Raw genomic sequence first — 22,939 nt, 5'->3', positions numbered from 1 at the left:
TTCTTTTATTGCATCAATAAATCAAAACAAGAATTGACTACATGATAGAAATAGATTTTTTTTTCTGATTTTAATAACATCTGTAAACGTGAGGGAATGTATACTTACTTGTGCGGCCGTTCCACCTAATCCACTTGAACTGTGACCACCGCTGGCACGACCTGTTGTCCATTCAATCGTGTTATACAGAAATATAGTGAAAGAATGTCTGCCATTTGTAACCAACACGCATTGAAATGTACATCTCTAAAATTATAAATGATAACATGGAATTTTTTCGTTAGTGTTAACTCTTATTCTTAGTAACTTTAACTAATACGCATGCATTTTTTTAATGTACGCAAAATATAATTTAATTCGTCCCGTTTTTTAGCTCACCGGGCCGTGAGTTTATGCCATCACTTGGGGTCGTCTGTCGTGATCGTCGTCGTCGTAATCTATTTTAAGAATCTTCTTCTCTGAAACTACTGGGCAAAAAACCTTCAAACTTTAACTGAATGTTCCTTAGGGTATTTAGTTTATAAATTGTATCCGAAGGTTTGATCCATCAACAAACATGGCCGCCATGGCTAAAAATAGAACATAGGGGTCAAATGCCATTTTTTGGCTCATATCTCAAAAACTAAAGCATTTAGACCAATCTGACAGGGTAGAAACGTTCAATAGGTCAAGATCTATCACCCATGAAATTTTTAGACGAATCCAACAACCCATTGTTGGGTTGCTGCCACTAAATTGGTTATTTAAGGAAATTTTGCAGTTTTTGGTCATTATTGAAGATAAAAATAAACTGTAAACGACAAAAATGTTCAGCAGAGTAACATCTACAGAAAAGTTAATATGACCAAAAGAGTCAATTGACCTCTTAAGGAGTTATTGACCTTGAAAGACAATTTTACACACTTTTTAAATCATGTTTGCTAACATTTAAAAATCTTCTACTCTGAAACTACTGGGCCTAATACTTCTAAACTTTAACTGAATGTTCCTTAGGGTAACTGGTTTATAAATTGTTTCCGAAGTTTTGATCCATTAACAAACATGGCCGCCATGGCTAAAAATAGAACATAGGGGTCAAATGCAGTTTTTGGCTTTTATCTCAAAAACTATATCAATTAGAGCAAAAGTTACATGGAGTTAAAGTGATGAATAAGTCAAGATATATCTGCTATGACATTTCAGACCAATTGGACCACCCATTGTAGGGTTACCGTCCGAAATAGTTTATTTTTATAAAAATTTACTGTTTTGGTTATTATCTTTAATATTATAATAGATAGAGAGAAAGTGTAAATGGCAAAAATGTTCAGCTAAGTAGGATCTACAAATAAGTCAAATGATCGAAATAGTTAATTGACTCCTAAAGGAGTTATTGCCCTTAAAACGTTTATTTTTTACATTTTTTCATGCAAGTCTATTACTTTTTCAAAAATCTTCTTCTCTGAAACTACTGGGCAAAATACTTCCAATATTTAACTGAATGTTCCTTAGGGTATCTAGTTTATAAATCGTATCCGAAGTTTTGATCCATCAACAAACATGGCCGCAATGACTAGAAATAAAACATAGGGGACACAAGCAGTTTTTGGCTTATATCTCAAAAACTACAGCAGTTAGAGCAAAAGTGAAAGAGAGTTAAAGTGATAAATGGGTCATGATTTATCTATTACGAAATTTTCAGACAAGTTCGACAACCCATTGTTGGGTTACTGTTGGAAATAATTTATTTTTATTAAATTTTACTTTTTTTTCTTTAATAATATAATAGAAAGAGAGAAAGTATAAATGGCAATAAATGTTCAGCTAAGTAAGATCGCAGTAAGAGCAAAACTGACATAGATGAAAGTGTTAAACAGGTTTGGATCTACCTGTCAAGTAATCTTCAGACCAATAGGACAACTTATTGTTGGATTACTGTCCAGAAATAGTTATTTTTTAGGAAATTTTACAGTTTTGGGTTATGTATTATCTTTAATATTATTATACGAAGAGAGAAAGTGTAAATGACAGAATTGTTCAGCAAAGTAAGATCTACAAATAAATGAAATGCCTGAAACTGAAATTACAGGTGAGCGATATCAGGCTCTCATGAGCCTCTTGTTTTTTTATATAGTCGAGCGTTTGATTTCGTATGGTTTTATTTACTCTCCCCTTTTTGAAATTACCTTGAAGTTTGATATTTTTTGTAAACTTTTTTAACAGTAATTAAACAATACTCCAAAAATTGCAAAATTTCCAAAAAATGTATTTAAATGTCTGATTTAAAAAATATATATATATATTTACAACTTAAATTAAATGCTTAAATACTTTTATAGATTAAAGAAGAAAGTTACTCATTTTAAGTAGACATTAAGCCCCTTGGCGGCTGTAATTTCATATTGAGTCGAAAGAACATTTATTTTTACAGCGCTATCTTATGAAAATAGTATCCATCTTGTACCTTTTTCTTGCCAATTTCATCAGCTCCATAAAATGCTACATTATCCCATGTTGAAATAAACATCCACGCTGCGTGAAAATTATAGTGTTCTGCAAAATTTGTTTGTATTTCGTCTGACGCTTTTTTTAACATGGTAAGGTTTGTAGTCTCACGATACCAAACGATGCCACCATTTCTTGTGTCTATGTCAGCCCAGTACGGTGCTATCAATCTGCGTTTGCTTGCTAGTGGAAAAGGACTTGGAGTAAATGTTCTCATAGTTCCCAGAAATGAAATTACGCCATTTGTGTTAACCTGTTTAAACAAAAAATTTATAAGAGTGTTATTGAAATATTTTCCGACACTAGTATGTTATAAAGAATACATTTGAAAAACAAAATGACAATGCTCTTGATATAAACATAAGTCTTGAACTTTTATGCTGAAAATATAAAAGTTGTACATGTCTTATAAAATGCAACATTCACATTTGTTTTGTTTACAAATAGAACAGCTTGGTGTTATAAGCTTGTTTGTTGGTATTGACCTATCATATAAGAGTTAATAGTTCAAAGAAAAGAACGACGCCATTAGTGTTTATTTATTATAAAAACATTATTATAGATGTGTTGATTAAATAATTTTGGTCGGTTTTATTTTAGTCAAAAAGACCTTATAGATAATTTTTAGTCTGTTGAAAAGATTAGTAAGGACGCCGACGGGGGATGGTATCTTTATTCACGAAGCAATGCATATTCTTTGTGTCGCTAACTTATAGGCGAGTGGCATTTTACAAAAATGATTCTTAGTTAAGAACTACGATGCATACAACTAACATACAAAGAGAATGCGAGACCCTAGAATTTTCATCACTCTGTCCGCCCGCCTTTTCTTTCGTCTGTTTATCTGTCCGTCTGTCCGTCAATAAATTTTGTGGGCGACAAAATTCCGAAAATATGGGTAGAACGGTAATTATATTTTGCACAGTTGTTATGCATAATATTCATATGTGCATTTTTTGCTGTTGAGAATTTGCTGATTATTTTGGAAAATAGCTTTAGTTAGTTTTTGTTGTAAAATTACAAACTTTTAAATGACTGCCATATTATATGCAACAATATAGTCAACTCAGGTTTTAACTAAAGCTTGATATTTTTTGGATCATTTAAAGATTTTTTTCGGTTGTGTCAAAATTCATGAAAATTGAAACCAAATCAAATTTGCTTTGTTTGTTTCATAATTGATTATTTGTTCTGTGGATTACACAAAATGTGCAAGCACGGCCCTTCATTATATTGTCCGTTTTTCCTGTTTATATTGTTTTCCAACAATAAAACAGAATGAGATTTAACTGTCTCTTTGTAAGATTAAATAACTACCATAAACTTATGACCCTTATATATGACTTTCCTCCGCAATCAATGGCAATTATTGGAATCTGCTACTTGTGTTTACAACCATCCAGTCGCCTGATATATATAAACAACTCGTCTAAACATCAGCCTAACAATGCTAGATCTGTAAGTTTGCTTTCGCAAATTTTTAGTTTTTCCCTCGCCGGGATTCGAACTCATGCTACTGAGATGTCGTGACACCAAATCGCCTGCACTGTATCCGACGCGCTAGACCACTCGACCACATAGGCTTCACAATAATAAAGCTTTCGGTGGCCGGGTGTTACCTTTCCTCGTCAGTTTTAATCTAGCGTCGTAATACAGTACATGATATATAAGGCATGAAGATGGAATTGTTACAGATCAGCTGAAATATCTATTGTAAAGGATTCTACAATTTAATGCAAGATACAGTAACAGAAATAATGATATTTATAAGTACGTCTGAAACAGTGACAACTCTACAACAGATTTATCCATCGGATCACCAGCAGTGATGGTGATACATGGCTGTGTACATTTTGTATATAAAACTCGTCTAAACATCAGCCCAACAAAGTTAGATCTGTAAATTTGCTTTCACAAATTTTTTGTTCTACCCTCGCCGGGATTCGAACTCATGCTACTGAGATATCGTGACACCAAATCGCCTGCACTGTATCCGACGCGCTAGACCACTCGACCATCTAGGCTTCACAATAATAAAGCTTTCGGTGGCCGGGTGTTACCTTTCCTCAGCAGTTTTAATCTAGCGTCGTAATACAGTACATGATATATAAGGCATGAAGATTGAATTGTTACAGATCAGCTGAAATATCTATTGTAAAGGATCCTACAAATTAATGCGAGATACAGTAACAGAAATAATTATATTTATAAGTACGTCTGAACCAGTGACAACTCTACATATATATAATGCGTTTTGTTAAAATATACTTTTTCACTCATTTGGTCTTTTGGAAAATGTTGTTTGTGCTGTATGTAGACCCCTCTACCAAGAAATTTGTTTTGCATGCACACGTATAAAAATTGCGGTTTTTATTCAACGCAATCATATGTTTGAACGTTGTTTTCAATTTAAACTTGTTTATATTTTTTCGTTTGGGCTTGTATTATATTTGCCTTCGGGTTTATATGATCCGTTCATCCTATTTGACTCTTTCAAAATTCAAGAGTCTATCCTAAATTGAGGTAAATTATATGGCCTTCCAAATACCGTTTCGATTCCTAACATCACTGAAGAGACATTAATTGTCGAAATCCGGATATGGTGTACACATTTTTGCACCTCATGTTTGCGGTATACCATCTTTTTCCGCAAGTTTATTGTTTTCTGTTTGGTGATAAATTAATAATAAGATCTATTTTGTTACATCTTGTGATCCGTTTATTTGGCAATTGCCAATGGCAGTCGGCAGGGTTTAAGAACATCAGTTGTTCGACCAGCTTGTCAAATGCGTTTTGTTAAAATATACTTTTTCACTCATTTGGTCTTTTGGAAAATGTTGTTTGTGCTGTATTTAGACCCCTCTACCAAGAAATTTGTTTTGCATGCACACGTATAAAAATTGCGGTTTTTATCCAACGCAATCAGAGGTTTGAACGTTGTTTTCAATTTCGACTTGTTTATATTTTTTTCGTTTGGGCTTGTATTATATTTGCCTTCGGGTTTATATGATCCGTTCATCCTATTTTGACTCTTTCAAGAGTCTATCCTAAATTGAAGTAAATTATATGGCCTTCCAAATACCGTTTCGATTCCTAACATCACTGAAGAGACATTAATTGTCGAAATCCGGATATGGTGTACAAATTGTTGCACCTCATGTTTGCGGTATACCATCTTTTCCGCAAGTTTATTGTTATCTGTTTGGTATTAGATTAATAATAAAGATCTATTTTGTTACATCTTGTGACCCGTTTATTTGGCAATCGCCAATGACAGTCAGCAGCATTTAAGAACATACGTTGTTCGACCTGTTAGTGAAATGCGTTTTGTTTTAATATACTTTTTCACTTTTTTGGTCTTTTGGAAAATGTTGTTTTTGCTGTATTTAGACCCCTCTACCAAGAAATTTGTTTTGCATGCACACGTATAAAAATTGCGGTTTTTATCCAACGCAATCATAGATTTGAACGTTGTTTTCAATTTAGACTTATTTATATTTTTTCGTTTGGGCTTATATTATATTTGCCTCCGGGTTTATATGATCCGTTGCAAAAATTTGTACACCATATCCGGATTTCGACAATTAATGTCTCTTCAGTTATGTTGGGAATCTTAACAGTATTTGGAAGGCCATAAAGTTTACCTCAATTTAGGATAGACTCTTGAATTTTGAAGAGTCGAAAGAGGATGAACGGATCATATAAACCCGAAGGCAAATATAATACAAGCCCAAACGAAAAAATATAAACAAGTCGAAATTGAAAACAACGTTCAAACCTATGATTGCGTTGGATAAAAAACCGCAATTTTTATACGTGTGCACGCAAAACAAATTTCTTGGTAGAGGGGTTTAAATGCAGCACAAACAATATTTTCCAAAAGACCAAAAAGTCAAAAAAAGTAAAGTTTAACAAAACGCATTTGACTAACAGGTCGAACAACTGATGTTCTTAAACCCTGCCGACTGCCATGGCGATTGCCAAATAAACGTATCACAAGATGTAACAAACTAGATCTTAACTGTTAATTTAATACTAAACAGAAAACAATAAACTTGCGGAAAAAATGGTATAACGCAAAAATGGGGTGCAAAAATTTGTACACCATATCCGGATGTCAACAATCAATGTCTCTTCAGTGATGTTAGGAATCTAAACTGTATTTGGAAGGCCATAAAATTTACCTCAATTTAGGATAGACTCTTGCATTTTGAAGAGTCGAAATAGGATGAACGGATCATATAAACCCGAAGGAAAATATAATACAAGCCCAAACGAAAAAATATAAACAAGTCGAAATTGAAAACAACGTTCAAACCTATGATATATATAACTTTGTTATTCCAAAATAAGAATTTGAAATATAATTTTATCATATATACTACTTTGTTATTCCAAAATCGGAATGTAAAACATAGCTGATATCATAAAAAACAGGAAGCTGTTCGTTCTAGACCTTTGACGATAATTTGACATTGATTGCGCACATAAAAAAAATGACGACCGGACAAAACAATTAGGTACACACGATGAGCATGATGAGCTTTTGATTAGTATACGATTAAGAAGAATGTTCTTTGGGTGCAGTAAAAGTTGAGCTTTTATAGTTTGTTCTTATGTTGTGCTGTAACATCACTGTTCCAGGTAAGGGGGAGGTTGAGCGCTCACAAACATGTTTAACCAAGCCACATTCTTTATGTGCCTGTCCCAAGTCAGGAGCCTGTAGTGCAGTGGTTGTCAATGGTTCATGTCTGTCATATTTGTTTTTCGTTAATTGTTTTGTTATAAATTAGGCCGTTAGTTTTTTCAATTGAATTGTTTCATTTTTTTTTATGTCGGGGCTTTTTAAAGCCGACTATACAGTATGGGTTTTTCTCATTGTTGAAGGCCGTACAGTTGCCTATAACTGCTTACTTCCACGTTATTTGAACTTTGGTGGATAGTTGTCTCATTGGCAATCATATTTTTATATTATACGCTTAATTTCACTATTATTATTATTACGTCTTTTCATAATAAAGTTTTTTTCTTATACATGATCATATTACAGTGTATTATAATTATTGAGCTAAAACAAACAGCTAGTGTATGTAGGAGAATGATAATCCTTCTCTTCATGATAAAGTACGAGCGGAAAGGAATAGTTGGTTTTAATTAATAATTAATGTCAACTCGTGTGCATTTATCTAATTAGTGCATTATTTGGTCATTCAATTACTGACTAGTCCTAATAGTATGATTGGGAAATTGTAATGATATTTTATAATTATTTCAAATTTCAATATTGTTCAATGTTTGTATGGTATTTAATGATGTAGAAGTAAAGGAAAGGAAAATGATAAAATCTTTACTTACAATTAAGGAGTCGTGTTGGTAATTAAATAACGGAAACAGGCTGCTGACCGGTATTGGTTGCGTTGAGCCATCATCGTTTGTTGGAGCCCTTCTATCACTGGTTTCATTTCCAAAAGGATAGAAATCAGACAACGGCACTCCATCTATGTTGCCAATTGCAAAACACAATAAACATAATGTAAAAAACGTTTTCATTTTTAAAATCTGAGCATTCAATATATAACTCTTTCTAGTTAAAAACTCGGTATATATACATAAACAGATATAGCCGTTGGATCATATGTTGACAATATATTGGACAATTTTATTTAAGTTGTGTTCTGATTGGTTTTTCGTGTTTTTTATCTTGACTTTACTGTCTATGTTCATATGGGGGAACCTATATTTACAGTTTAAAATCAGCATACAATGTACCACTACCGGGATCAACAGTCAACTTTAAAAATCCTTAATCATTAGCACTTTCAATGAAATGAAATAAATTCCAATATCTTTAAACAAGTATTTATAATTAATAGTAGTGCAATCGATAACAGGATCGTGTGAATGTTGAATTTTTATGTATGTACATATGTTCATGTATTGCTTCTATGTATGTTTAAAAAAGTTTAATGCCATACGTAACAACGCGATGCAAATAAACTCATCATAGATACATATTGATTCGCCGTCATATTTAGGATTTTTAGAAAGAAACCTTTCGTTCGGTTTGTTATTTCTTGAAATATGAACATACTATACAATAGTTGATGAAATATTGCTTGGGATTTTTTTGAAGGGGACAATGGTGTATTGTTAACTTTTTCAGTATTTAACACACTCACACAAACTATTTTTAATCTATATAGAAAAATGCAATGACAACTAACTAGTTTTACATGAAAAAATAAGAAATACTTAAAAACTCTTCAGTAACTTTCAAACGTCTACTACAACACAAGAAAACATAAGTATACTTTGGTGGATAGTGGTCTGATTGGTGATCATATCCTCCCTTTTTTTTTTATAAAAAATTGAACAAATTGTATAGAATGTTGTTTTTTTTAGATACAGAACAAACCCGATTGCTAACGTTTATATTATCACTTGAAACACAACTGAAACAACAATTACTATCACAACTAGATTTGTAATTGCGAGCATTAACGGATGGCACCCTCGTCTCCCAATTGCCAAGGTAACGACAGCCATTTTGAAAATTCCTCAGTCTAACAGCACATCTACACATGCCAATGAATATTGTTGTAAAGTGTCATTAAGTTTGGAGCATTTTGAAATTTTGAGCATTTTTGCTGTTTCCATGGTAACGGTCATCATTTCCTAAATTCTAAAGACAGATACCACATTGGCCTATGCCATGTTATATATCCATAACGTGTTATTGAGTTTGAAGTAATGGTCTTTAAGAAAATGCAACTTTAATGTATTTTTCCATATGGTCAATGTAAAACATTCCCCCTGTTTCCATGACAACGGCGGCTATTTTGGGATTTCTTAATACTGTCAGCACATTTAAGCATACCAGGTAACATTTCCATAAAGTTTCATTCAGTTGGTCTTAAAATGAAAAAAATAAAAATTTTCGCCCTTTAGCAGTTTCCATGGCATCGGTCGCCATCTTGAAAATGCCATACTCCGATTGCAAATCTGCACATGCTGGTTAACATTATGGTATAGTTCCATAACAATTTGTTCATCCAATTCCGAGATATAAGCTGGACAAAAAAGTGGAAGAATTCAACAGTAATAAAAAGAAAGAAAAGAAAAAAAGAAACGTAGAACTCCGTTGAGTGTGCCATAATAACTTACAAATTATTCCTAAGCATCAGTCACCTTTTGTAATCGGTGTTTTATTCGGGAACAATTTTTAAACAAAGATGATTAATGATGTATTTCTGTTATTATATCAACAAACAGTTCAAACTAACAGCCATCTTAGTTGATTAGTTCTCAAACAAGCAAAGAGGTAATATCAAAGTTTTTACCGAACGTCTATTTAAATTTGACGGTGCAATAGCAGAGATATCTGAATGTTTGCAAAAAAACCTTGGTCTAGGAACTGGGGTGACAAAACAATGTTGCAATATAATATTGTTCAAAAATGAAAAAAAAAGTCTTTTGGTTTTTATGTCCAATTTAAAACATCAACTTCGAAAACAAACAACATTTTTACCCTGTCCTAATTATGTGTTGCCTATTATTTCCTTGTTTGAGTGATGTGCAGACTTTTTCATAAAGTAAATCAATTTTACGTCATGCAGTTTGGAAAAGTAACGGGAAAGGTTTATGCGGACACCTATCTAGTCTATGTTTGCGTGTACCAAGCCAGTCTATCTGGACCTCGCGTTGTTCCTTGCTGCTTTTTTGTTTGTCTGTATGTCTGTTATTAAGAGTCGATGCTGGTGGTTGATGTGAACTGTTTTGTCCAGCTTGTTTTTGGTGATTTCGCTTTTTCTTTGCATCTTATTTTTAAACAACAACAAAAAACCCAAAGATAAACAACAAACAAACACCTTACCTTAAAATACAAAAAGCAAAATGTGTTAAATATAATTTAGCCGTTGCCAATGACAAAATTAATAGTTATGACCAGAAATGATTCATAATATGATTAAAATAACGCATAAGCAAGCTCAAAAGATGTCTCTACTATGGAAGGGGAATGCCGCCATAACTTTATGCATGCTTATTCTATTTCAATTCCCTGATTATACTTATGGACTTGACATTTTCATACAATTTCACACATAATCCTTGTGCTCATCTTAGTGACCTTCTATCGCTGTTGTATCATCGTGTCTCTCCTTTCTGTTTGGTGTATGAATTCGTTTAATATTCAGTGTATGGAATAATCATCATAGATAAGTACGTGAGACTCGTGATTATATCAAAGTACAATCAATAATACTTCAGTTACTAAAGAAGACACGAATTATTTTTTAGAATTACGTAATGATTCAAAATTGTAAACTCTCTAAGGGATACAATCTCTTCTTACACCGGGAAGTATATGCGATTAAATTCAAAATTAACACGTGTAGTATATAAATAATGTAATTTTTAGATAAAGTAAGTATAATGCTTGTCATGATTTATTAAGTTTAGCTTTTTTATTATCCTAGCTTCCTAGTTCCGATATGCATGTGATGAAAAGAACGGTTCATTCAACCTATGCCAACATTGTGAAATGTAGGTATAAAATTGTATAAACAAATGTTGGCATAGGTTGAATAATTTGTAACAGATTAAGGGTTATAAAAACATAAATTGATTAGGGCTAATAAATTAACAACCAGTTTAAACTTAGCGTTTAAGTGTACTCAATACCATTTATGTTACATATAATAGTAAAAATGTAGGTAATTGTATGTATTGAGGGTCTCTATTTCATTAGGAATTAAAATACTAAAACAAGATGAAGATGTTTGTGCGTAGGTGATTCTGTATACATGATTTTTCAGTTTATGACGCCATCCTTCTAAGGGGTTACCTTCAACCCAGTATTCTATGACATAGTCGGTAAAAGTTAACTCTAAAGTGTTGATATTTGTATTAGTTTCTCCTATTTCTTCTAATGCTTTCAACCGAACATCCTCTACATGCTACATTGGTAGGAGCAATGCTGCACATAGAACCAATCTGTTGATGTCATAGTTGTTCTTGTAGTGGGTTTGAATACCAGTATCATGTGCCTTTCTCAATATAAATTGGGTATAATGATAGAAGCAACATTTGTCTGTAATACCACGATATACTTCATATTAAGCTGTGTTACTTACTGCAACTTCATAATCCAGGAAGATAGTAGTTGGTTGCAGCTGTTGATCGATGTGTTTCTGATGCAGATGGAGTTGCCGTTCCTCCGAACTGAGTGCAGCTTTAAGGTTCCTTTGACAGGTTTGCAGTTTTTTGCAATGTTTTCATTTAAAATGATGGAATATCGGCTTATATCCTCTTATGATATATATTTAAAGGCTTCAGAGATATTGCTACTTGATGCCCACGTGTAGAAGTCATCCGCACTCTGTATAGTACATTTTCTTTGTTTAATAGCCAGTTCAGGGCACCGTTTTACCGTTCCATCTATTCCATCACATGGACCTTTCCCGTGCCCGCCTCAAAGTAATCCCATGTGCAATCAACTCTGAAATGATCCTTGTGCTTTTTAATAATAGAGAAGATATGTTTACTTCTGTACTGAGATGTTGGGCTATCTGTCCAATAATGAATGCATTGTAAATCTAAATTAATAGTTTTGAGAATTGGAACTAGCCTTTTGATTACAGAAAAAACGAAAGTTGCATTATGGCTTAAGTCATTGGAAATAAATGTAAAACTTTTCTGATGCAATGTGTCATTAACTTTGTAATAAACTACCACAGGGTGCAAGCTCACATAGCAATTATTAAATTAGGCGACTGCACCTCATCAGCTGTCTTGCAATTGAAGTTTTCGGCAAAATCCATCTGCACAATCAAATTATTCCGACGGAGATTAGCCTTAAGATCTTGTAATGCATGATACTGGTTTTTGACTCTATTGACATGTTCTTTAAACTCAAAAAGTTGTGGTTTAAAAAGTTTTATGAAACTGGCTCTATCACTTGATTTTGAAACAATGTTCATTCTTTGTCCAGCGTCGGTATTTACTCGAGACCATTCATCATATTGAAACAAAAGCATCCGGACTGTCGCAATTAATTATACCGATTTTATGTAGACAGCGTAATTTAAAAGCCATGTTTTGGTGCTTGATACATAAGCATATGTTACGGGTAGCATATGAAACTAATGAGAAATTTATCGGACGATATTTACAAAATCTTAAATAAGAAAGTTTGATAGTTAAATTCTCTGACCTAAACTTGAGAAACAGATTGTTCATGTGATCTGATAATTTTTTTTTTAAGTTTCTGCTGACCGCTAACAGTTTTATAATCTGCTTTCCCTGGCATTACAGACTAGTTGTCTCCTCTGTTTAAAAACGTTAAAACTGCTGTTTTTATTTCTTCTTGTATTTCTGGAAGTCTCTTATGCAAAACTTTTTTCATTTTCTTTGACGTTGACATGAGAGATCTCCTACGGATTCCGAAAACCTAACTTGTAATATATTTCATTTTGTATTTTTTTGTCACCTTCCCATTTACTATGTTTTTGGTAAAGCAAGGATCAACAGCCTTAATTTCTTCCACAAGCACATTGTGAAATTGTAATTTACGTCTTACTGTTTTATATTTTGACGGCTCTAGACCGACATATCTCATTTCGGCCTCCGCGGAAGTCAAAGGTGGGATGTTTTCCTTATTTTGTTGATTTTTGTATGATTTTGATTTTGATTCATTTTTTACTATTTTTAATCTTCTGATTCTCTTTTTAAGTTTCCATACTTGTCTGTTGGAAGTCTGCAATTCTTTTTCCAGTTTGTGTATTTTTCTATTAGGTCTAGAAATAGCTCTACTAATTTTTTTTCTGGACGACGTGCGTTTATTTGAAACATCATTTTTTTTAACTTGCTTTTCTTGTTTTTTTCTGTGTCGATATAGCTTCACATTTTCTCTGTTGATTCTACGTTTTCGTTCTAAATCTCTTTTTGACAACTCGGTACTTTTTACATATGACTCTTTCGCTCATTCTCTTTTTGTAGGTATTCTTCTACATTTTGTAACCTTTTTCTTTCGCGATATTCCTTCTGGTATTCAGCTTTCGTTTTTTTCTTTGTTTCTGAAATATAAAAATTGGAGATGTTGCTGAAGCTGACATAAAGACAAAAAAGAAACTTTTATGAATATTGAATCATATTAAAGTCATTGTACATGTAGTACTAGCTGTTATTATAGATGAACCCATGGCTGTTGATCGTCCAGTGGGAAAGAGTCAAGTATCCACCAAAGTTAAAACAATCAGGTTGGAACTAATAAATGTCAACCGTATGGCCTTAAACAATGAGAAAATCCCATGACGTACATTCAGCTATTAAAACGGACCCCGACTTGAAAAATATGAAATAACTCAATTGCAAGACTTATGGTCTAATTTGTACTGATCGACACGCTGGACCGGATTTTTACGATCTTTTGACTAGGACGAAATGTTAGAACCCGAACCCTTCAACGCTCGAAGCTACCATTATCGAGACCACCGAGGTGGTTCTGTTATTTTAAAATATAGTAACGATTGGTGGATAATTGTTTGCTTAAAGTCGTATGAAACCTCAAATTAAAAAAAAAATGATGCATATGTTTTTTTATAACTAAATGGATAGTTTTCATTATAAAACTTATGTACATATACTTTTTTCTGAAGAAAATTCTTTAATTTGTCCACATTTATAAGAAGGTTACTTTCTTTTTAATTGTTTGCTTCCAGGAAGCAATTCGCCGACATATTTTCTGTATGCAAGTGACCTTAGCGTGACCCTCGTAAAAATCCGGTGATCGCAATACGCATGGATCTGTCATTAAAATAAACTTTTATCTGATTGTACATGTTATACTCATGCAAAATATCCATGCTTCTTTGTTGATTGTTTACTATAAGGTGACAATCGGTAAACTACGGATTCAAAACACGACAATTAAGTAGCTGCCATATTTTCACATCAAAACAGACAGAGAGAAAACAAAATTGACGATTATACGATATGTTTGCGTAAAAAATGATAAAATCGAAGTCTATTAAGTTTATGATATATACATGCATTGGTTGAAGAATTGGATAAACATTATTTTTCACCAGTCACTCGTTTCATGTGATTTTAATGTCTAGTGGCAAATATTTCATGCCCATTAAAAATGAAGAGCACCATTACAGAGAAAGTTTTTCAAATAAATATTTGTTAAAAATAAAAAAAGAGATGTCAAAAATTTCAAAAGAGACAAAAGGTGACAGAAAGACAATCAAGTCAAGTTGGAAATCTATTACATAACAAATTAAAAATCTTTCTAGTTTAACCTGCACCACGCAAATGCACTTGTCAGTCTTCTGATAAATATTTGTATCGTTCGATCGTTTTGCTATTTTTTTTAATCTCGCTTGATAGTCTCCTAGATAATCGGTAGATTCTTGTAAACTATATTTTCTTCAAAATATGCAACGTTAGGTTCAGTAAGGTGCAGCATGGAAATCAACGTACGAAATATGCTTGCTACATTATAAAGAATCTATAACGATCGACATATCAATAAGTTGCCCCTTAAAATATATTTAACTAGCTGCTAGGCATCTGATTTCTTAAGGTGATGGTACAGAAAATGGGAGGACAGGGTTTAAAACGAATGGACATTTTCTAGACTAGAATAGCACCGGAGTCTATAATAATAATATTATGGTTGATATGTTAACTTACACAGAAACACGATGTACGAGATATTTTTTTTAATATTTTGAATTTATGAAGTATTCAGTGTCTGTTGAGAAACATTCCTTTGTATGTAGAAATTTTCACGCTAACTGAAAATAAAATTTTATAATAATAGGATTCTGTGTCGGAACAAACTTATATCAGTGTATGGAATTTATTGCTGCTACTTAAAATAGCATGTCAAAGTGTCATAATTGTTAGACTTGCTATTACTACAAATTACCATTCATTATTTCACAAATTAATTGATTGCTACTGATGGAGTTGTCTCTCTTTACTCATCTGTTTCTATATCTTCACAGGACGCTGTATGTCTTCCATTCCCGGAAACGTCAAAATACCGTGGAAACGCGTGAAAATTCCGGACGTTTTTTAAGTGTCAACGGATATTACATTCCACGGAGATTACATTTCAAGGATTTTGCCATTTATCAAGAAAATAAGCATTTTTGTAGGGAAAATTTGTAATAAATATTAATATGGACACCGATTCATACCTTTTGGATGTGCAATTTATATTCAATATTGCCGTATGTTTATAAAACACCATTCCACGGAGATTACATGCTTAGCAAATCTCTACAGGTTTCAAGTTTGTTCTGTTTTCTAGACTTATATGAATTGAACTTAAAGACCATTGATATATGCACAAATATTTGTATTGTCCTTTAAAACAAATTTAACTCATTTGATGCCATTTATACTGCTGAATATTTTGTCATGAGTGAGTCTTAAAGTTTCACTTGTTAACGGAAATTACACGTTTTCGAGGGAAACATTATTACGGCTGTATGACCACTATCGCTGTTAAATATGTACTAAACTTTATAAAAAAATAAATTTAGATGGAAAACAAATATAAAAGCCTCATCTAGGAGTATAAAAAGGCACAGCTATATAACGTGAAGTCGTTAGTTTCGTCCTGTTACTGTAGGAATCTCCATATTTAGACTTTCAACCATAATTGAGACCTGTACATGCGCATTTATTGACACAAATATAAGAAAGATTTTGATGTAAATATCGAGGGATGGTATACAAAAATAACAAATGCTTATAGCCTTTTAAAATCTCGCGTAGTAAGAGTTCAAAGATCTGAGACATATCAGTTTCTTCATATGGGCGCTTTACCGGAGAAGCAAAAAATACGATGGGTATCTATATAAGGCGGTTAATACTTGATTTGTTTTCTATTATATATTTTCATTACTCGTTAACATCCAAACTTAAGGAGAAAGAAGTCTCAAAACAGTTGTTCGGAAAACCTATAATACCTGTAATGTAAAGTTATATATTTCGGGTATTAATGTACATGTAACGTGACCGGGTAGGACGACTAGTATGACACAGACGTGACATAAACTATGGAACGACAGTTTATAAAATACATTTATGAAATAATACGGTATCTATTTATAAGTTTAGTCACACATTTACTTAAGACTAATTTATTGACAAAGTTAGCTTACAAAGTGTAAACATATAAACTCAAGATTCTTTACTGATTCAAGACTTCAAGGAAAAATCACATCCTTACAATAACACACACTACAAACCAATAAAAGTCTGAAATGGCCTATATCTGTACTCGACTGTACTGATTTTTACTCGACCAGTCTGAATTGGTCTGAAATTTACTTGATAATACTCGACTGTAGTCTGAACCATACTTAACAGTCTGAACTTGTACTCGACCAGTACTTAACCATTTTATACGCGTCTGAACCATGCTCGACCTAGTCTGAACCATACTCGACCTAGTCTGAACATTACTCGACCAAGTCTTAACCAACCTAGACCTATTTTTTGTATCTATCTATTGTATTTCATCAATTTATGAACTGTTTATAACAACAGCTATTTCCCCTGGCTAGAAATTTGAACAACAATTTGAAATTAAAAATGTATTAAATATAGCATTGAAACCAAAATTTCACAATAAACATAATATAACTTCATCACCATATTCATCAACACTTATATACATACATATATATCACCTTTAAAATAAAAATAAAACAAGCTGATCAAATAATCTCAAAACTGAATTGTGAGTAATATTTTCAATGTTATTCAAAATTTTTTGAATGTTTCAGATATATTTTATGGTTACTGGACAATTTTCACCATTAACTTAAGCCTCGTATAGATTTATGGTGTCAGTTGAGTTTAGTTAATAATGCAGTGAACATTTTTTTTATTAAAATATATATAAAATAGCATATAAAGCAACTTAATAAATTTAAAAAATGACACCTTTGTTTTGTTAAACCAAGAATTTAATATAATCATGATAATAGAACTTCCATAGTAATCCTGTGATAAACTTTTAAAAAAGGAAATGTGTTCCAAAGTTACAGTAACAATTTATTTCAATTAAATTTAAATAATTTTTGTCAAAATTAAAGACATGGCATACAAGAAGCACTTTAATAAGGTTTAATTACCTCAGTACATGTGCGTTTTACAGGTAAAAAGAAAGTCCTATTTTTCTTAAACTCGTGTATTACTTATCTAGTGAATTCAAAAGGCCTTGTGATTTAAGTTTCACAGGATGTTGCAATTTTGAAAGAATGTTATTTAGAATTTAATACTCTCTGACCAGGTGTGATCTTTTTCATGAGTTTGCCCCAAGCAGGAGGTATTACTTTATACTTCACCACTAATCAGAAGAACAATTTTATTAATTTCTTTAATTTTTATCCCTTTTTGATATATATTGTATATAATATATCCCAAATTATAATAATAGATATATTTCTAAAATAAGGTTAAACAATTTCAGTGATTTTGTTGGCTGTTGTTACCTCATTAAAAAGATAATTATATAACTATTGTACATTTTTTGTATGTAACCATGAAACCTATGTAGTTTTTATTTAGGAATTTAGGAAAATTAAGTTAAAAAAAAAAACACATGCCAAACAAGAAGCACCTTAATAAGGTTTAATTACCCTCAGTATAGGTGTGGTTTTTAGGTAAAAGAAAATCTTTTTTTAACAAAACTCTAATACTTTAAAATTAATATAATTAAATTATTATATAAGATAATTTGATTTAACTATCTCTATTCGATAAATCTGAGAATCATGTAAGAATGTAAAAATCTGTTTTTATAATATATCTATATTTTATTGTGGCTGTTGTCATGTCAGTTAAAAAGAAATTTATTTTAACAGTTAAAATTTAGAAAAAGTAGAGGTTATTTGGTCAAGTATGGTTCAGACTGGTCGAGTATTGTTCAGACTGGTCGAGTATTGTTCAGACCTTTGGTCGAGTATGGTTTAGACTGAAAAAAATAGGTCGAGAATGGGTTAAGACTGTTTCAGACTGGTCGAGTAATAATTCAGACTATTTTCAATGGCAAAGATAAGGGTCAAGTACAAATCAGTACAGTCGAGTATGGTTAAGACTGGGGTCGAGTAATGTTGAGTAAAATTCAGACCAATTCAGACTGGTCTAGTAAAAATCAGTACAGTCGAGTACAGATATAGGCCATTTCAGACTTTTACTGGTTTGTAGTGACAGCTTTAACACAAAATGCGCGTTTATCCTGACCAACTAACATTATCAGAAACTTTGATTATTGTCAATCAAGACAACACAAATAGGCATTACTAAATTTTTATTATTCTACGATATATAAGATATAACTAAGATATTAGATTTGTATAAGTATAACATCAAAACAATCGGATTGCTACTATAAATAACACAAATAAACAATAAAAAAACCAAATATGTAACTTTCACAAAATGCTAGACAACATAGCTCTCCTGAAATAACCATAAAATTATTATGTTTAGAACAAAAAGAAGAAACGCTGCTTAACTATATTATATATTCATTCATATATTGGATATATTCAAAAGAAAAAAAAAAGGTATCAATATCAAGCAATAACGTAAAATCCACAGTGCACGCGCAATTGTTCATGATGTTTCTGCAAATATACATCTCACGTATGCCATTAAAGAGGCATTAGCTACGAAGTTGACGAAAAATCAAAATATTTTTTTTTTAGTTTCACACATTCATAAAAGCGAAACTGTGAATTGTTATTTCGCTATTAACTGTCAGTTTTGGTTCAATTTTGTAACAATAAGCTGAAACAACTCTATGATGTATTATTGGCTTGCAAGTCAATAATGTAACTCAGTTGAATCCGTATTCATGTAACCTTCAAAGTAACCTTTAACTTGCATGGGATACGCTTTGGCTAATTAGCATGTCTGTTTATTAAAAAGAAAAAAAATGTCAATATTTGAAAGTGAATCAAGGCCCTTTATCTTATACTTAAAAAAATTGCAGAGAATGACCTCTCTGTTTACATTGTGAAAAGCTTTTCTAATGTCGAAGAAACAGGCAAATATTTTTAGAATATTTCTAAACGCTTTATCAATTATATTTTCAAATGTTAAAATGTGTTCGCTAGTTCTACATCCGTTTTTTAATCTTATGTTTTCATGGCAAATAATCTAACTAGATTCTAAATATTTTCTAAACGATTATATAAAACTCTGGAGAAAATTTTCCTTAACAACTGAAAAGGGGTCTACCTCTGTAGTTTGAAGGGTTATTAAAGTCATATGTAATGAGTTTTTGGTTATTATTATGTTTAGGACATTATTGTACCAATACATGTATAGATATATATATATATTAAACTATGTCCTCAGTCTGTGGACGTGTTTTTTTTAAACATTTATTTCGAATCCATACAGTATAATCGACAAAAAAAATGTTTATCCTGTGATTGTTGATCAAAAATTTTACCTGCAAATAAACTTTCTGGTATTGGTGCCGAAGTTTACCCATTGATAAACAATCGACCCAGAACCATGATAAAGATTCATACATGTAGCAAAAATTGATAGATAGATAGATTGAAAACACACTAAGAAATTATTTTAGTTATCTCTCTTTAAATGGTAGAGTAGCAATCATTGATAAACTGACCAAATTGCTCATAATTACACAGGCCAGGCATGTATATTAACTACTTCATCATCTAAAATATATATAATTATTCCTTTTATACATGTTATATGTTACTGGAAAATTTCAAAATTAAAGTATGTTCTTCTTTCTTAAAAGTCAATACATCCATTCCTCGTGAAAAAAATAACCACAAAAAAACCCAAAACAAAACAATTATAGAATCATATCAATATTAATTTGAACAAAACATGTCTATAACTTCAATATTAATCTGAACAAAGTTATTTCACCTTCATCATACTTTTCTTCATAAATTTAAGTAAATTTTAATCAATAGAAATTAGTATCGCTTTAGTTCATTAGCAAGAGCAGAGGCTATGCCTGATGCTGAGACTGTTATCTGACTTTAACTCAAGTCTCTATCCATATCATACCTGTACGAGTTCTTGTATTTGATGTTCTTCTCATGTTAACATTCTTGTATTGGTAATTGTTATTATAACGTGTGTGTCCTCGATACGTGTTTTTGTTGTTGTGTGTACATTTGTAAGTACTGTCCCTCTTGATTCATGATTGTCTACGGGGGAACAAAGTGTTTATTAGATTTCCAACAAGCAACTTAAATCCTTGATATTTGGACAAATGCGTCGCATCGTGGTATAAATGTTCATTAATCACGCCATTTTTAGTTACGAAGTTACTGTTTGGGCAGATATGAATTCCTAATGTTCTTACAAATTTTACGATTATCATTTTATTAAATGCATTAATTTTCCCATTAAGTTTAGTGAATTTGGTTGGAATAAAGAAGGATAGCCAAGACATTGTATTTGTTTTAATTACACCTGACAGTTTAACACTTACTGCAGATAATAAAACTACCCATTTGTTGAATTACCCTTTCGTCGTTAATTTTCTCCATAAACAATTACACTAACTTACAGCCAAATATATATAGTTCAATATTTACAAAATATCAAAATAAATACATTATATTCTTCAAGTCTGGTCGAACTCTTTTAAATGCGCCAAGAATTATTTATATAGATTAATTGATAATCACTTTTTTAGAATTACACCAAGGTTCCTTCACTTGCAAAAATCGTGGCTGCGAATTGATCCATCCCACACAGCCAAACGGACACCCAACTTTGTCAAGAGTTTTACTGCTGGTCAGAAGAACACCACGTTGATAATTTCTATACTCTAGACACCCTTGAATAAGATTGTCATTTGACCATTTTACTTCACTTCATCACTTAGATCAGTATAATGTGGTAAAGGGAACAACATGACATCAATATAGGTATCATTTCTTTTGCCATTTCATTTAACAGAAATCGATTCATTTAGAATCTACATCAATTATGTTCTTGTGGATAATATTGAACGATTTTCCATTGTTTATAATCGCCTGTCCGGTCGATTATTCTGTTGATTTTGATTCCGTATGACTCCGGCGAGCATTTTATCAATTACGTAAAATGGACACCCATTGAAATTAACAGTTAAACTTTGCTACGTACAAACCGGTTATCACTTCTGCAGATATAGTAGGATATATGTTACCGATTTGCCATTAAGTCACCCTTTTACTATCGTGTACAGCAGATGTGTGTCTGTCGTTCCCATTGCATTTCAATACAATGAATTTTGCAATCGTGTACAAGGCATGTGATTTTGATCTGTGGTACTAATATTGCAGCTACAGTACCAAAAGCCAGTAAATGGGGTGTAAAAGATAAAAGGAAATGTGGCGTTTAAGTCAATCAGATAGCAAAATTTAATAATGAATTTGAATTTTATTTTAAACAAAAGGGTCATTGAAAGTCAATAGAAACGCATCAACTGAGTGTACTTTTCATTTAATCATGTCAATAAACAATCACGACCGATCCGCGATCATTTTTGTATGATTTTGCATATTTCTTGGATATGCGTACAGAACGTTTAAAGCAAAATTCCAGCTTGCCGTTTTTTGAAAACCTAGTCTTGACACATTCACATGTTTAATAAAAAAGAAATGAAAGTTGCATACTGGATAGAAAAATTCAATTATAATGCACATCTCTAGCAAAAGTTATCAAAACATAACACAGTTAAACTATTAACATTTGCAATTCAGTACAGTGTGGTCAAATTTTTATGAAAATTTGTGAGTTGATATTGACCACTTTAACATTAAACCTTAAATTTTCAAAACATTATCTAATTATATATTAAAAAGAAAAAAGTTTAATAATTGAATAAAAAAAAGATGTCGATATCTTCTACTTCGATAGAATGCATTAATTAAACAATTTTGAAATAGCTTGACAGAATATGTCAACTAAACATTAAATAAGGCAATATGTTTATGCATGCTTCCGCCATTATTAAGATGCCGTATAGTGACATTGTTGACATGAACTTAACAAAAAAATTAATAAAGACTTATTCATGAACTGCATTTTTTCATCACATTGTTTTCTTAAACACGAAAATAATTAATCTTTTATATATCTAGTCCCCCTCAGTGCTTAAATTTTTGTGATGTTACGTTAGTGTGTATGTAATAAAAATAAACAGAGAACATTTTATAAGTTTTAGTAATTATGATTTAAGGTAAACCACGAAAACTATTTAGAAAAAAAAAATGAATTTCCCCTATGTGTATTCATTATTTGTATGTATGAATAAATGGCGTTTTAGTTTTTCCCGCTTGTGGCATTGTTTCGCGGGAATTTTTCCATAGTTCTTCATTTAGCACAATCACGTCATACCGTTGGCTGGTTAAATATTTTGCTTCTGTTGTCTAAA

At 31.8% G+C, this 22,939-nt stretch overlaps 2 protein-coding genes across 2 annotated transcripts in view; one reads left to right on the top strand and one right to left on the bottom strand.

The window, feature by feature from the left end:
- Positions 1-8,034, bottom strand: part of LOC127715900 (uncharacterized) — a 30,761-nt gene extending 22,727 nt beyond the window's left edge. Inside the window, exons 1-3 of the mRNA XM_052222017.1 lie at positions 7,840-8,034; positions 2,444-2,737; positions 109-246 (exon numbers count right to left, since the gene is read on the bottom strand). Of these exons, the coding sequence (XP_052077977.1) occupies positions 109-246; positions 2,444-2,737; positions 7,840-8,034 (627 nt within the window). The remainder of the gene's footprint in view (positions 1-108; positions 247-2,443; positions 2,738-7,839) is intronic.
- The window catches only part of LOC127714274 (tereporin-Ca1-like), a 470,404-nt gene that overhangs the window by 261,296 nt on the left and 186,169 nt on the right, over positions 1-22,939 (top strand). The window lies entirely within an intron of this gene.

This window comes from Mytilus californianus, unplaced genomic scaffold (assembly GCF_021869535.1).
Source record: "Mytilus californianus isolate M0D057914Y unplaced genomic scaffold, xbMytCali1.0.p SCAF_9, whole genome shotgun sequence".
Lineage (NCBI taxonomy): Eukaryota > Metazoa > Mollusca > Bivalvia > Mytilida > Mytilidae > Mytilus > Mytilus californianus.
Note: the sequence above shows the minus strand (reverse complement) of the source record. Positions and strands in the feature narration are given on the sequence as shown.